Source organism: Antennarius striatus, chromosome 9, assembly GCF_040054535.1.
Source record: "Antennarius striatus isolate MH-2024 chromosome 9, ASM4005453v1, whole genome shotgun sequence".
Lineage (NCBI taxonomy): Eukaryota > Metazoa > Chordata > Actinopteri > Lophiiformes > Antennariidae > Antennarius > Antennarius striatus.
Window position 1 is genome coordinate 12893657 of NC_090784.1, and position 13694 is coordinate 12907350.

The 13694-nt window shown below is 39.7% G+C and overlaps 1 protein-coding gene across 4 annotated transcripts; it reads left to right on the plus strand.

The window, feature by feature from the left end:
* The first annotated feature begins 704 nt into the window (after nucleotides 1-704).
* LOC137601304 (FXYD domain-containing ion transport regulator 6-like) lies at nucleotides 705-10285 on the plus strand. 4 transcript variants are annotated; one of them, XM_068323447.1, is made up of 10 exons: nucleotides 706-994; nucleotides 3891-3947; nucleotides 4090-4116; nucleotides 6142-6165; nucleotides 6378-6401; nucleotides 7502-7576; nucleotides 9171-9207; nucleotides 9770-9807; nucleotides 9914-9946; nucleotides 10035-10285. In XM_068323447.1, exons 2-9 carry the CDS (start codon nucleotides 3896-3898, stop codon nucleotides 9919-9921), a joined length of 285 nt encoding a protein of 94 aa, XP_068179548.1. In that variant the 5' UTR covers nucleotides 706-994; nucleotides 3891-3895; the 3' UTR covers nucleotides 9922-9946; nucleotides 10035-10285. The 4 variants fall into 4 exon arrangements, with proteins under 4 accessions (XP_068179549.1, XP_068179548.1, XP_068179547.1 ...); XM_068323445.1 differs by lacking the exon at nucleotides 706-994 and adding an exon at nucleotides 2971-3807; XM_068323448.1 differs by lacking the exon at nucleotides 4090-4116 and having other exon boundaries at nucleotides 705-994.
* The last annotated feature ends 3409 nt before the right edge of the window (nucleotides 10286-13694 follow it).

Genomic DNA, 13694 nt, shown 5'->3' on the forward strand with positions numbered 1-13694 from the left:
TACATGACACCTGGAACCAATACAGCTGTTGACAGAAGACAGAAGAATAACTCATTTGTTACAGTCATGTTTTAATAAGAAGATCCTGTGTGTGTGTGGGGGGGGGGGGCAAGAAATTCCACAAATAACTAAAGTTAATTAACCACAAGAGGGACAAAAGAGATATCCTGATCCGAATCAGCCATCAGAGAGCAGTCCACCCAGTTCTGTCCAAGCACACGGGTTAAATCTGGCAGTGTGGTGTGGGAGAGACCTTGAGGTGACAGTTTTCACATTGCTGCAAGAAAAACTTCTCAGCGACAGAGACAGACTGCAGCGGCCGTGAAAGTTCAGCAATGGGGGTGTCTTCACTCCACTGCGTTGAGCAGCGCTCCAGAGCCCAATCAGCTCACTGTGTGATGCTGTCTGTCTCTGTTATATTTGGCTGTGTGTGTGTTTGAGAGATGGACGTGGAGATTGAGATGGAGATGGGGTGGTGGGGGTGGAGGTTGGGGGGGGGCTTCAGTTACAGCACATTAGGAAATCATGTTTATTTTAAAGGCTGGGAGCAGACCAGATCAGACAATTTGCGCTCGCCTCAAATGCCCCCGCCCCACACACACACGCACATACGCACACACACAGACACACACACACACACACACACGCACGCACGCACGCACACACACACACACACACACACAAACACACCGTGTTCCTGAGACGAGACCAAGGAGGCTCAGACACACACGGGATACCCGAGTGCTGAAGACTTCCACAGAACACAACACTCACCACTTATTTCATTTAATCTATTAATTTTATTTTATTGCTGCAGCGTTTAGAAGACAGTTTTGCATTTCACATCTGTTACCTTAACTGAAGTAAACAAGTTTGTTTTGGGTTTTGTTTTGTTTTTTTTGCTTTATTTTTTTAAGTAGTACTTTCCAAAAGTTCTCCTCATTGGGCGGAGACACTTAAAGTCACTGTAGAGTTCTCAGGAGGCAGACAGGAGGTAAGTTCATTTCTTTAAAAAGGCAGAAGTGTGTGTGTGTGGAATGAATGCATTTGTACAAATAAGTTTTCCATATGATTATGATTGGGGATTGTGGTTTAGAAGTCCGCAAGCTGAACTCATCTCGTCGTGCACAGTTTTTTTTTGTCTGCAGATTTGTTTGTGCCCGTTTCCCAAACACCGCCTCCAACCCCCAACTTAATAATACTCATGAGCCTGCGTTCAGAGTCTTCTGACTATGTTGCTCCTACAAATTACGATCCATAAACCCAGCGTGATTTCTTTCTTTTTTTTCTTTTTTTTTTTACATTAAAAGTCAACATTCTGTTTATAGAATGTAGCTTCGGAAGTTTTTTTATTGCTTTGCGCGGTGCGAGGCTGGCTGGAAAATTCCACGCCATATGAAGCGGTATGGAGTTTAATGGTGCTCGGATTTCTGTGTAAATCACAGACTAAAGCATTTGCTATTTAAAGTTATTTTACCTGTGTTGTGGTAAACAACAATATAGCAGGACCACTGTATAAAACTGGTGGTCCACCTTCAATGAACCTTCAAGCCAGATATCAATGGCTCTTTTGTCTTATATTAAACAGGGGACTTCGCTTGACGTCACACCTCGCTAAGGGTCAATGTAAACATTCTCTTTAAAAATAAATAAAAATTACAAATTGCCCATGCAACTGTTGTCAGAATGACTCAGCATGTTTCATTAAACCTGACCTAAACATAACCCTAACCCAGTCAGCCTCCACTGCATGCCTGAGTCTACAGCAGTGCTTTTGGCCAGGGAGGGATACCATGCCTCTGCTAACATAGCAAAGCAAAATACTTTTTCCATGATTCAGATCTTCACAGTAGAAGTGTGTGTACCTGCAGTACATTTTGGTTGTCACGAGTCTGGATTTTAATGAAATAAAGCGGTTTAGAAGAGAGCAACTCGACCGCTACCATGCTGTTTGATCATGGCTTGACATTCTGGACATTCTTCAAGTCTTGAGCCAGATCATGAGCCTGATTGTGGAGTGTTAGTCTGTAAAAGAATCTAAGAGAATGTCCTAGATAATATGTAAACAGAAAAATAGTCCTAAGAGATTTGTCCTCTAAACTAGACCCAGTAAAATAGATCCAAACCCACAGACTGAAGATTACATGCAACTCAATACCCTCCTGGCCTCGAACTGCTCCACTGCTAAGCCTCATGCCCTGAGCCTGAAATAGACCCCCTCAGAGTCACAACACCATATCATTTTGACCCGTATATGTGATCCTGTTATGTGTCACGCCAAAATGGAATTTTTGTCCCTACTAGGCATGGTCTCAGTGGAGCAGCACTCCGGTGAATTTCAGTTTACCTTTTACAAAGACTCATCACATGAAAGCATCCTTTGCCAATGAGATGTGGAAAACAACCAGTCTCTCTGACTAAGCCTTACTGGTCGCTCAAAGAGGTTTTAGATGTCAGTTGCACTGTATAAGGAATGCATCTCTGTGTTAGGAAAGCAGTTTGAAATGTTTCCTGAGTTATTACTGCCACCACGTGCAAAGTGTGAAGGGGGTTATACGAAAGAGTTCTATCCTTCTGTTTGTGTTTTGGGTTTTTATGTTTTATCAACAAAATTTCTCCAAAAAGTATTGAAGTGATGCTTTTTGCTCTGCAGGACCTTTCATTATTTGTAAATGTGTCATCTCCATTGTTACAAATTTAACTTGACTTTGGCTTGACTCAGATCAAGATTTCTGAGGCATAATTTGAAAAAGGTTCCATAAAATGGACCATTGTGTCGGGCTGCCACTGTTGACCAGGGGCTGGCGGTTGGTGGCCGATGGTCCGGGTTTTTTTGCTGTGTGCTGGGGTTTGGGCTGGTCCCTGTGGCTGGCTCCATGGGCTGCGGGGTGCCTTCTTGTCTCCTGGGGGTGGGGGGTTGGGCAGGATGTAGACATGGCAGATGAGGGTGGGGTGGGGTGGGGGGCCTCCTTACCCCATGACCCTGGGAGCCCTGGCGGTGGCGGCCACTGCCTCCTCTGGTCTCTGGGTCTACATGGTTCTCGGCGCCCCTAGTGGCTCTTCAGGTGATGGCTTCTGGATACTCCTGGCTGCCCGTGGGTTGGGTGTACTCTGCTAGCCTGGCCCTGCTGGGTTGGGTTCTGGTAGCCTCTCTGGGCGTAGGTTTCCATCACACATGCATGTTGGTTTAGGACTTACCAGCTTCTGTCAAGTCCAATTGTTGAGAACCTTTGGGTCCCGTCAGAAGGGGATGAGTCTCCCTTCAGACATCACAATCTCATATCTTCTATCTTCCTTCTGTACTGTTTTCCTCTGGTGGCCTATTCTATACTCTCAGGACCTCCACTAATCTGGTGTTTTCTAACATTGTTATTAAGGTATCAGTTGTGAGAAATAATGAAACAGCTCAAACCTCTTCCACTCTAACAGCACTGCCTGCCTATCCGCTACCCTGTTTGTTTTCCCACTCTGTCTTGTTTCCATATTAACACACAAAGGTGCAGCACTTCCTCCTCTGGCTCACAATAAGAAATTCTAATGAAGACTGACAACATAGTTCCCAGAGAGGACCGGTGATGGTCACATGCACGCATTAAAATATATAAAAGATTTTGCTGTAAGACTAAAACTAGAATTGATCTCACAAAAAGTTGACCCCCTTTTATGGGGTTAAACTATGAGAATACATGCAGACAAAAAAAAGAAGAAAAAAAATGGAACCATGACAGGAAAGCCATGAAACCAAGTATTTCATGCCGGGTTTAATAGAAATGGAAGCATTAACTATTGCATCAGTCATACCAAAATGTGAGTGCATGGCCTCATGATTGGATTAGGACATGTATTACTGTGTATGTACCCTAAATTAACATTATTTTGTTTATCTGAAGGTACAATGGATCTCGTGGTGTTGGTGGCGTTCAGCTCCTGGCTGACTCCTGCACTCGGTGAGCTGTTTTTTCTTACTGAACTTATTTTCCTCTTTCCAACCGAGCTACAGTATGTTAGTATTCAGTTGCTACTTTCACATAGCTTTAGTTTTGTTAAAAGTTTCTCAGTGTTAAACAAGCTGATGTGTCTGTATAACAGGATCAGCATTTGGCAGGGAAGTGTTTGGTAAGTTTCGTGTCCGCAAGTGTTCGCTGGCAATGCATGCCCAACTTTTTTCTTTTCCCTACTGCTTGCCATGCGCTATTTTTACTCAAATATGTATAAAATGCCTTGGCTTACTATTAGCATTAGTGTATAATATTGATATCACTATATCACTTCCAATACAATTTACATCAGATATTTTCCACTTTAAATAATTTCATGTCAATGTTTTACTTTTACAAAAGGCCATATCAGAATTGTGTAAATATTTATTCGTCCTGCGGATATAAAAGTCATAAATTCAGACTCTTGCCAAGGTTTCCAATGTTAATGGAGCTCCTGGGCTGTGGTTCGTTTTTCTCTGCGTGCTGCATGCCTTCAGCTGAGCTTGATGTTAAGCCGATGTGCCTACGTTAAAGGTTTTGTTATCTTCTCTGACACTTGGTTCTGTGAAGAGTCAGATGTTATTTTCAAGGCCTGTCAGCGTCATTATGGGCAAATATATTTTGTCTGATTGGGGAAGAGTCTAACATCAGTATTTACTGCTTCATAATGAGGTCAAAGTTAATGCTTACTCTGGAGAGAGATGAGGAGTGTATTGAGCTCAGGGTTCTTGTATCTTACTCACTTGTTTTAGTTCATGTCAGACTTTATTGAACATCATCTTTCAAGTACTGGATTCCTTTATGGGTGCCAGAAAAATTTCTAAACTTTCAGTTTACAAACTTCCATTGGTGCTACAGGAGTCATATTTGGGTTGGTAGTAAGAAGTCATGATATAAAATATTCTAGAATTTGAAAAGTCAATATTATGAGCGTTTTGAACTATTCAGAGTAGCCATACTACTTCTTTGATAGTGAACCAGTTGGTCTTAATAAGTAGAATTTCCAGTAAAATCCCATTCTGTGCCAACAAATTTGCAACGGAAGTTGCCAGTCTTCATGATTCCCCTCAGCGTACCTTTGTTGATCTACTGTCTCAGTTTCTGTGTTATTCTGTGAACTGTTAGGGCTGTGGAAAACACACACCCCTCTGCTCTGTAACCTCTCTTCTCCCAAGAGGAAAAACATGTTAGACTGCATTCATTTTGTGCACAAATCTTTTAATTCAAAGTGAACTGTATTCAATAACAAGGTTAATCACCATTTTTTGTGTTCAGCGACCTAAAAATGACAAGAATAATTAAAAACGCCAACATCAGTTCGTATAATAAACTGACAGTGTTTGTGAGGAGCACATTGGAGGTTACATAAATATTTTACTACTCTGCAGCAATGAAGAATTTTTCAAATGTGTCATATAAAAATATTCACACTGTAAGCAGCATTTTAAATGCAAAATAGTCCTGCTAGTTTTGCTCATGTACTGAACGCAGTCAAATAACTATCTGTTGAAGCATTGAACTGCTATTGATTCCAGTAGTATGAGGATCATATGATTCTTTCTGATGTCAAAACATTTCTAATAAATCCAATGCAATGGGAAGTCCTAAAAATCTACACTGACTGTTAAAAAAAGGTCAATGATCAATTTAATAATTAGTAACATGATTTCCAAATGTACCAGTTGTATTCGTTAAAGAAAGGTAATTTACTCATATCCACATCCATCATTATTAGGCAAGCTGAAGTATGTTTGATGGCCTCATTATGACGACAAACTGTTGGAGGGGTTGATACTTTAAAGCCAGTCCCACTTTCATTTTTATATAAGGATTATTACTGTCACATTATTTAAATCTGAAACACTTTAGTTAAAGAAATACATGTTGAGTTTTGATACTTTCTAACCTTTGGAGTGTGATGTCACTCCATCACCATTAATGCTGCTTTTTGCTGCCATGTACTTAGACCATTGTGTGAATTCATTCATTCATTCATTCATCTTCATGTACCGCCACTGTATCCACCGTAGCGGGTCACGGGGAGCTGGAGCCTATCCCAGCTGGCAAAGGGCGTGAGGGGGGGGACACTTCGGGCACGACGCCAGTGCACCGCAGCATTGTGTGAATATCTTATGAATATGTTTTATTATTCTTTTCACAGCATCTACGGCAGATACTGACAAAGGTAGGTATTATTTTTACAGAGACCTGAAAAAAGTCGTAGAAAAATAAGATGTTCTTTTTTGGCTGACATATAAATTGGAGCTGTCATCAAAGTAGCTAATGACAAGATAAATGCCCCTAAAACTACTTATTAGCTGTCATGTGATGAGCACTCTATGAAGTCTGTCAGTGGGTAAATCTCATTTGTTTCTCCTCTCTGTTCTCTCCTGCTAGACTATGACAGCGCCTTTAATTACGGTGAGTGTTTAGCAATTGAATGCTACACAGGAAACATCTGGGAGGCCAAGTTGGCATTTGCCTCTTGGGTATCTAGAAGCAACAGAAAACTGTCATCCTCAAAGGACGACCGTCTGTCGTTCTGTAGATACGTTTAATCCTGACCAACGTGTTGAGAGAATGACTCAAAACTGATATAGAATGAAGATGTCAGTTCTTTAATGAATACTTAATTGAGACCTGAATCCCATCTGCCACCTTTACTTTATTGGGGGGCGATTGCTGGAGCAGATATTGTCAGCCTGGGGTTTGGACAAAACACCAATAAGATGGAGTGCAATAAGATTTTATGATTTTTTCTAGTTGTGAAATTCTGTTTGCTTTTACTTTCTCAAGGTCTTGCTTCCCTAACTAAAATACCTGAGGAAAAAAATACTTTTTTAAATTTACTTCAATTAAACAAAAGTTGAATAAGCAAAGAAAGCCCTGCACAAAAACAGAAAGAGAAACTATGATGCACTATCTTCCATTTTCTACACTAGAAATCATCTTTGTTTTCATGAAAGGACATCTATTATTATTTAATCTCTTTGTTCCTTGCTGCCATACCTCTGCCTGCAGTGTATTTTTTAAAAACCATTGTAAGTGGATGAGCAAATGCTTAATGTATGTAAACAAAGCTGTTGTAGTATTTATGTAAGTAACAACAAGGAAACAGAAGGCAATGTTAGCGTTATAGTTGATGCTGTAGGGTTAAGTCACCATTATATACTGTCCCTCACAGTCTGTCTGGTTTGATACTTGTTCTTCTTCCAGACGTTGTGTTATTAGTCACTCTCATGGGAGTGTTGCTTTTAGGTACACATGTCTTTTCCATTCTTAGTGGGACCAGAACTGCTAAACAAGACAACACTTAACTGTTTTTGTAACTGCAGCATCAGGAAAAAGCTAAGCCCCAGTATCAACAGTGGTGGGTGCAGAATAATTCTGTCATGTTGATCTTCGTTTAAAATGTGGATAAATGCCATCAAAGCCTTCTGAACTGGTGGTATGTTGTATCTCTAAATGTTTCCGTTTAACCATTCAGTTCTGAGGGTTAAAATGTGTGTTTTTCTTTGCAGACTATGAGACACTCCGAATTGGAGGTCTGGTATTTGCCGTGGCTTTGTTCATCATGGGTATCGCCCTCATTGTTAGTAAGTGTTTGTCTACCTTTAGTACTCAACTGAAGTACCATGCTTATATTATCATTATGCTGTGTTACTTGTATATGTGGGCTGACCTCACAGTCCTTCAGATTTGTGCTGCCTTAAAGAGAGGCGTGCTGAAACTCCCTGCACTCCACACCCGTGATTCAAGTATCACAGCAATTTGCCCTTTAGACAGTATCCCTTTTCTCCTGCAGTGTCCTTCCAAGGTTTCTGTCTACTAGTCATGCCCGTATTGCTAGTGGTAGTCCTAAAACTAGAACCAACCAGCAACTAATTCGTTGGAACCCATGCACTCGATCACACTTTCTCTCTGCTTTGATTCACCAAAACCACCATGGATTCCCAATGGCAGTCTCAAGGATAGGTGTTGTGTTTTGGAAGGAGACAGCGAATGCTGTACTCTCGTTTCGGTCTTAAATGGTTCAGTTTATTTGGTTTGTGTATTAGGCACTTTGTTCTGAAAGTAAAGTTAATTAAATATCAAAACATTTGATAACAGAAACAAACTGACATTACCAAAACAACATATTAATACTCTAATATTAATTACTGTAATATTTTGTCCAACTTTTTATTTTAAAAGCATAAAAATAAATCTATACTCCAGTTTTCAACCTTGTTTGAGAAACACCAAAAACCTATTCTTCGTATTGCGTGCAGAATGACATACAGTATGTCACTGTACTCCAGCTTGATATGCTTGTAAGGCCTTTGTAAGTTCTAAGCAAATGAGAAAAATGAGAATCCGTGTGGTTAACCAAGATTTGAGAAGTACTTGTGTCACTGAATGTGTGGGGTAGACGCTGGAAAAGAATTAATAAACAAAGCATAAAGAGCAAACTCTGGACATGAGTTGCTTGTAATGACATCGGTTAAAATACAAAGATGGATTTTGTGCCCCCTGGTGGCAATTTGATGAATTAATGATCATCTGTCAACCTCTATTCTTAGCACTCGGTGAACAGAATGCATTTCATATGCTGGTTTGGGTATTCCAGATATTTTGCTGACCACATTAACTCTACCGGCATGTCTAAAATATCATTAACCTACATATCACTGTGTGTCTGTTTGTTTATAACACATATCACTCTCTCTATATACAGTATACTGTATATGTGTGTGTGTGTGTGTGTGTGTGTGTGCATGCGTGGGTGCGTGCGTGCGTGAGTGCGTGCGTGTGTGTAATATAAATACAAGAGACTTCTCTGTGGGCCTAGTAGACTTCTGTATGTTTGATTACATCTTTAAGACTGTTTTGTAGATTAGCGCAACATAAATGCCACTAGCTGGAAGTTATTCAACACACTGGCTTGTGTATACTGGGTAAAGCAGGGCAGCAGAGTTTGTGCTGTGATTAGGATTATATAAGAACATTTCTGATCTCCTTCCAATAAGGCATATTTTCAAGACTGTTTGTGTACATATTAAGTCTGCAACCTCTTACTATTTTCATACTCGGGTTATGGTGACTTCTATAATTGCATACATTCTTTTTAGAATTTTGGATGAATCTTTTTTGTGGTTTCAAACTTGTGTGATCTTTAATTTTGTCCTCCCCTCCCCCTCAACATACCAGGTCGGAAATGCACCTGTTCAAACAATGACAAGTCCAAGTAAGTGATGCTTTTTTTAACTTATGTTTCCAGCTTTAAAATATTTCACTGCAAAAGTCCCTTTGATAACCTTCACCAAGTAGATTTTATTTCCCCCGGTTTGTTTGCCTGGTTTCAGGTTACTGAAAAAAAAAATATCTAAAACTAGGTTTTCTTTCAGTGGTTTGGATGTCCTGAGAACTAGTCTTACATTTTGGTAGTGATCTGGTTCATTGTTTACACCCAGATGTTCTTTAGTGGATTTTGTATCATTAAGACAATGGAACAGTTACAAGAGTTTTTAATCAAACTTTAGACAATAATATCCTACAACTCATGCCAGTATTATCTGGATCCAAGGAATATTATGGACCTGATGATCCAGAATGATGTAAATGTGATTCCAAATCCACTGGTAGGATTTTATGATCAATGACAGAATGATGCTTGTGTTACTTTGTCACGAGTCACACATGCTGGAAGATTGTGTTATTTTGTGATTTTCACTCTCTACATGTTGTCTGGTTTTGCATGCAGTTGGACAGTTGCAGGAACTTATTAAATACCTGTTTGTTTTGCTCAGGTCCAGGGGTGCTGATATGGAATCAGGTGTTCCAAGGGGTAAATATGTTTCTACTTTCACTGGTAATAATTTCAGGCTTGATTGCCTATTACATAGATTCTTTTTTTTGTTCATTTACGAAGTCCTATTCTACTGTTCTTACAGATAAGTAGACAGGCAAGGAGCACTGGACACTGGGTGAGTTTTTAACTAATATGTGTAAATCTGTTGACTGGAAATTAGCGGAAACAGACTAAAATCTTCCTTTCTCTCTTTATCCTTGCAGTGTTACTGACACTTGCCATTGGATGGCAGCAAATACCATGATCGCAACTGAGCATTATGTTTCTGTGAACCCTTGATGCTTCCTTCAAAGTCATTATCACTTTTCCTCTCTTTTTTTAAACATTTTTACCTCAATAAATGTTAAAGATAATGTACCCATTTATATCATGGCAATATAGTGTGATTGTTTGTATGCTGTTTTATTGACTTTCAAACTGTTGCAAATAATAAATGTTTGAACAAAATATTTTATTTCTGTGTCAGCATTTTGTTATTTTATTCATTTATTTCCCAACTACTAGAGACAGACCAGTGGGCAACCCTCTATTATAGTGCACACATGCTCCTGCTGATGCTGCAGTCACTTCAGTTACACATCCATAGTAAGTATAGGCAGCAGTGTCAATGATTTATGTGCTGTATTGTGCAACACTCGAAGAAAGCTATCTCTGTGTATAGTGCCACCCGGCTGCGGATTTTGCACCAAAGTGAGTCTGGCAACCTCTGTGAATATCAGAATAGCACATGTGGGCTATATTTTCTCTGTGGAGCTGCACAAGTGGGCTTACTGCAAAGCATGATGATGATACATGAGACAGAAAATGGTGCATTCTTAGTAGGTAAGCTCATACATATATCATGTAAAAATAGACAAAAGCAAAGACAAATGAGAAAGTGCCAGGATTTTAAAGCCCAGGCACCAATCCTAAAATGTGTAGAATACATTTTCTTCACTGCTTAACCGGTTTAGGGTCACAGTGGGGCTAGAGCGTGCCCAAGTGGGACAAGTTACCAGCCTATCACAGGGCCACATGACAGTCAAACAACCAATCACACATACCTATAAGTAATTTAGAGTCACCAGTTCACTAGGAAGTCGTAGAACCCAGAGACAGGTAAGGTTTAGGGTTACACAGAAAGGTCCCAAAAATTGAACTTCATGCTGTGAGGCAACAGTGCTCCCCAGTGCACCAGGCTGCCATATTCACACACACAAATTGTGTATATACTTCACATAACTGTATGGTGCTCTTATCTTACCTATTTCGTATTGAATATAAATTTGTTGTTCACTCTCTATTGTAACATTTGTAGTCTGTAGTGACCCACTATCCCCAGTACACCACCATCCATGTACTTACCATTACCATTGTGACGGCAGTGTTCAGTGTGACCAGCAGGTGGCGCCTGTCCGGGTTAGACGCCTGAAGCAGTTCTGGATGTTCTCCCTTTTATATTCAACCGCTGCAACCCAGGAGGAATATACAGACAGAGCTCTTCTGCATCTCTACAGTGTAGACATGGCGACCACAGGTTTGACCAATTTGCTTCTTTTATATTTTGATGTGCATTAAAATATTGTTATTTTTGGATTATTTGTTATATCTCCATAAATGTGATGGTTAATTGTGTGCTGCATTGTCACTGCAGTGCTATGTTGTAACTAAGGAAGTTCACCCATACTTAATTCTTATAATCTCTGGCATTAACAAACATCTCTGGACATGCACGTTTTGAACAGTGAGAAGGGGAGAAAGCACTGCTAAGAAATGTATAATGAAAGTGTAAAGTAAAGTGCTTTTTGAGAGTTCCGCAAAAAGCAAGTCACATTACTGATGCCCTGTATCATCAAAACCCTGCACAGCTGGAACCAGTGACTTATTTTGCAAACTGAATCACTACATTTAAAAAAAATCAGAACGTTCATAATTTACAGCCTTATGCATTGCTCTCAAACAGTAGTCTCTGTGCTCCAAAGTAATGTTACATTGGTTATCATACTATACCGGCTTTTTTCTTTGCCACTTCTGTCACACTCATCTATTCTACAACTGGGTTGTAACCCACTTCTTCATGCTGCATTTTTTTTCTGCTGAGCAAAGGTACTGCATTGATCGCCCCTCACTGTTAAAAAAAAAAAATAGAAAAGAGCCAAGCCTGCAGATCTGAAGGGCTGCCAACCCTGCTGATCTCAGTGCAGGCTGAGGACACCTAAGCTTCTTTAGGTTTTGAATGCTGCATCAATTTATCAATTTTTATCAATTTAAATTTTTTCTCCCTTTCCCCCCACCAGAAGTTATGTTCCCAGACAGAAGTGACTTTGATTATGGTAAGATTTACACCATACTATTTGATTTTCAAAACCAAAGTGTGATGTTTTACAAACCATTTCTTTCATTATGGTTTATTTGTCATCAGAAACTCAATTAGGCTTGTTAATTTAAGTCTGGTTTTGTCTTTACTAGATTATGAGACACTGCGGACCACAGGGGTTATCCTTGCTGTCGTCATGTTTGTCTCTGGCATTTTAATAGCCCTGAGTAAGTCTAGAACTTCTCATGCAGATCATTTGAATACAGCAGTTTTATCACATTTACATAGGCACCTTTACTTTGTAACTAATATATCATCCCTTAAACAGGTAAAAAATTCACAAAATGTGTAAAATCCACACCCAAGTAAGAGTTGTATAAGGTTTAGTGGATGATCTGCCTGTGCATGCTGTTTGATTTTGACTTGAAGGAAACGCTCAACCATGGTGGAAAAAACTTTTCCAGTGTCTTTGATTAAACCTGAGTTTCCTGCATTTGTCTGGTCCATGGCCTGGATGCCTCTACCCTTTCCCTGTTCTGCACAAATTAGCCAAAGCACACTTTCAACACATTGAAGAGTTTACAGAGCACTTTGGGTAGTGTTTCTGTCCTCTTTGTCTCAGTGCTTGCTCTTAATTTTACAATGTATGTACTCTCCTGTGTTGGTAGTGAGTGTTCAGTGTAAAGACTCAGTGCATGCAGCTTGTATGGCAAGACAGGAAAAAAGGCTAGAGCTGCAGGTTGAACATCACTAAAAGCTGTACTTTGGTTTACTTCTACCTCAGAACTCTGTGGCTTCAACAGTAACAGTGAATCAATGGATCACTTGATCAAATCCGACACCTGGCTCAAGTTGTGGCCACAGTTTTCAAACTTTATTTCACAGTCAGTGAATAAAACTTGATGAATTTTAAAAGATAAATGAGCTAATTTCTGTGTTTCTGTTGGCAGTTCAGACTCATCTGGCACCCAAATACCAAAGAAAGATTGTAAGTTCACTCGCTGTCCACAGTCACTGTGTTTAAATTGAATAATATTTGTTTTCTGTCTATAGATTTTTTTACTTTTTCTTCTGCAGTAACGCTGGAATCTGTGTAGAAAACACTTGAAGACAGACTTGAAGGATAGAACATCGTCACAAAAGTCATACCAGCACACACACACCCAGATCATTCCCACTATGGTTAATATACCATAATATACCATATGGATTATCAAGAAACATGTTTCTCTATCCCTGTTTTACTGAATCTCTCAGTGAATTCTGTGAAAATTAGATAAAGAAAATACCTAAACCCTAACCCTAACCCTAACCCTAACCCTACCCTAACCCTAACCCTAACCCTAACCCTACCCTAACCCTAACCCTAACCCTACCCTAACCCTAACCCTAACCCTAACCCTAACCCTAACCCTCTAGATTGCTAAATATTAAGCAAAGAAATGTAGAAAATATTCCCAACCATGACTGCTGTCTGTCTTGAAGTTTAACTCTTGTGACACATGACATTAAAAGCATGATTGATTCTTAATCTGAAAAAATATCTCCAAGTCTTTTCATTCAAAAT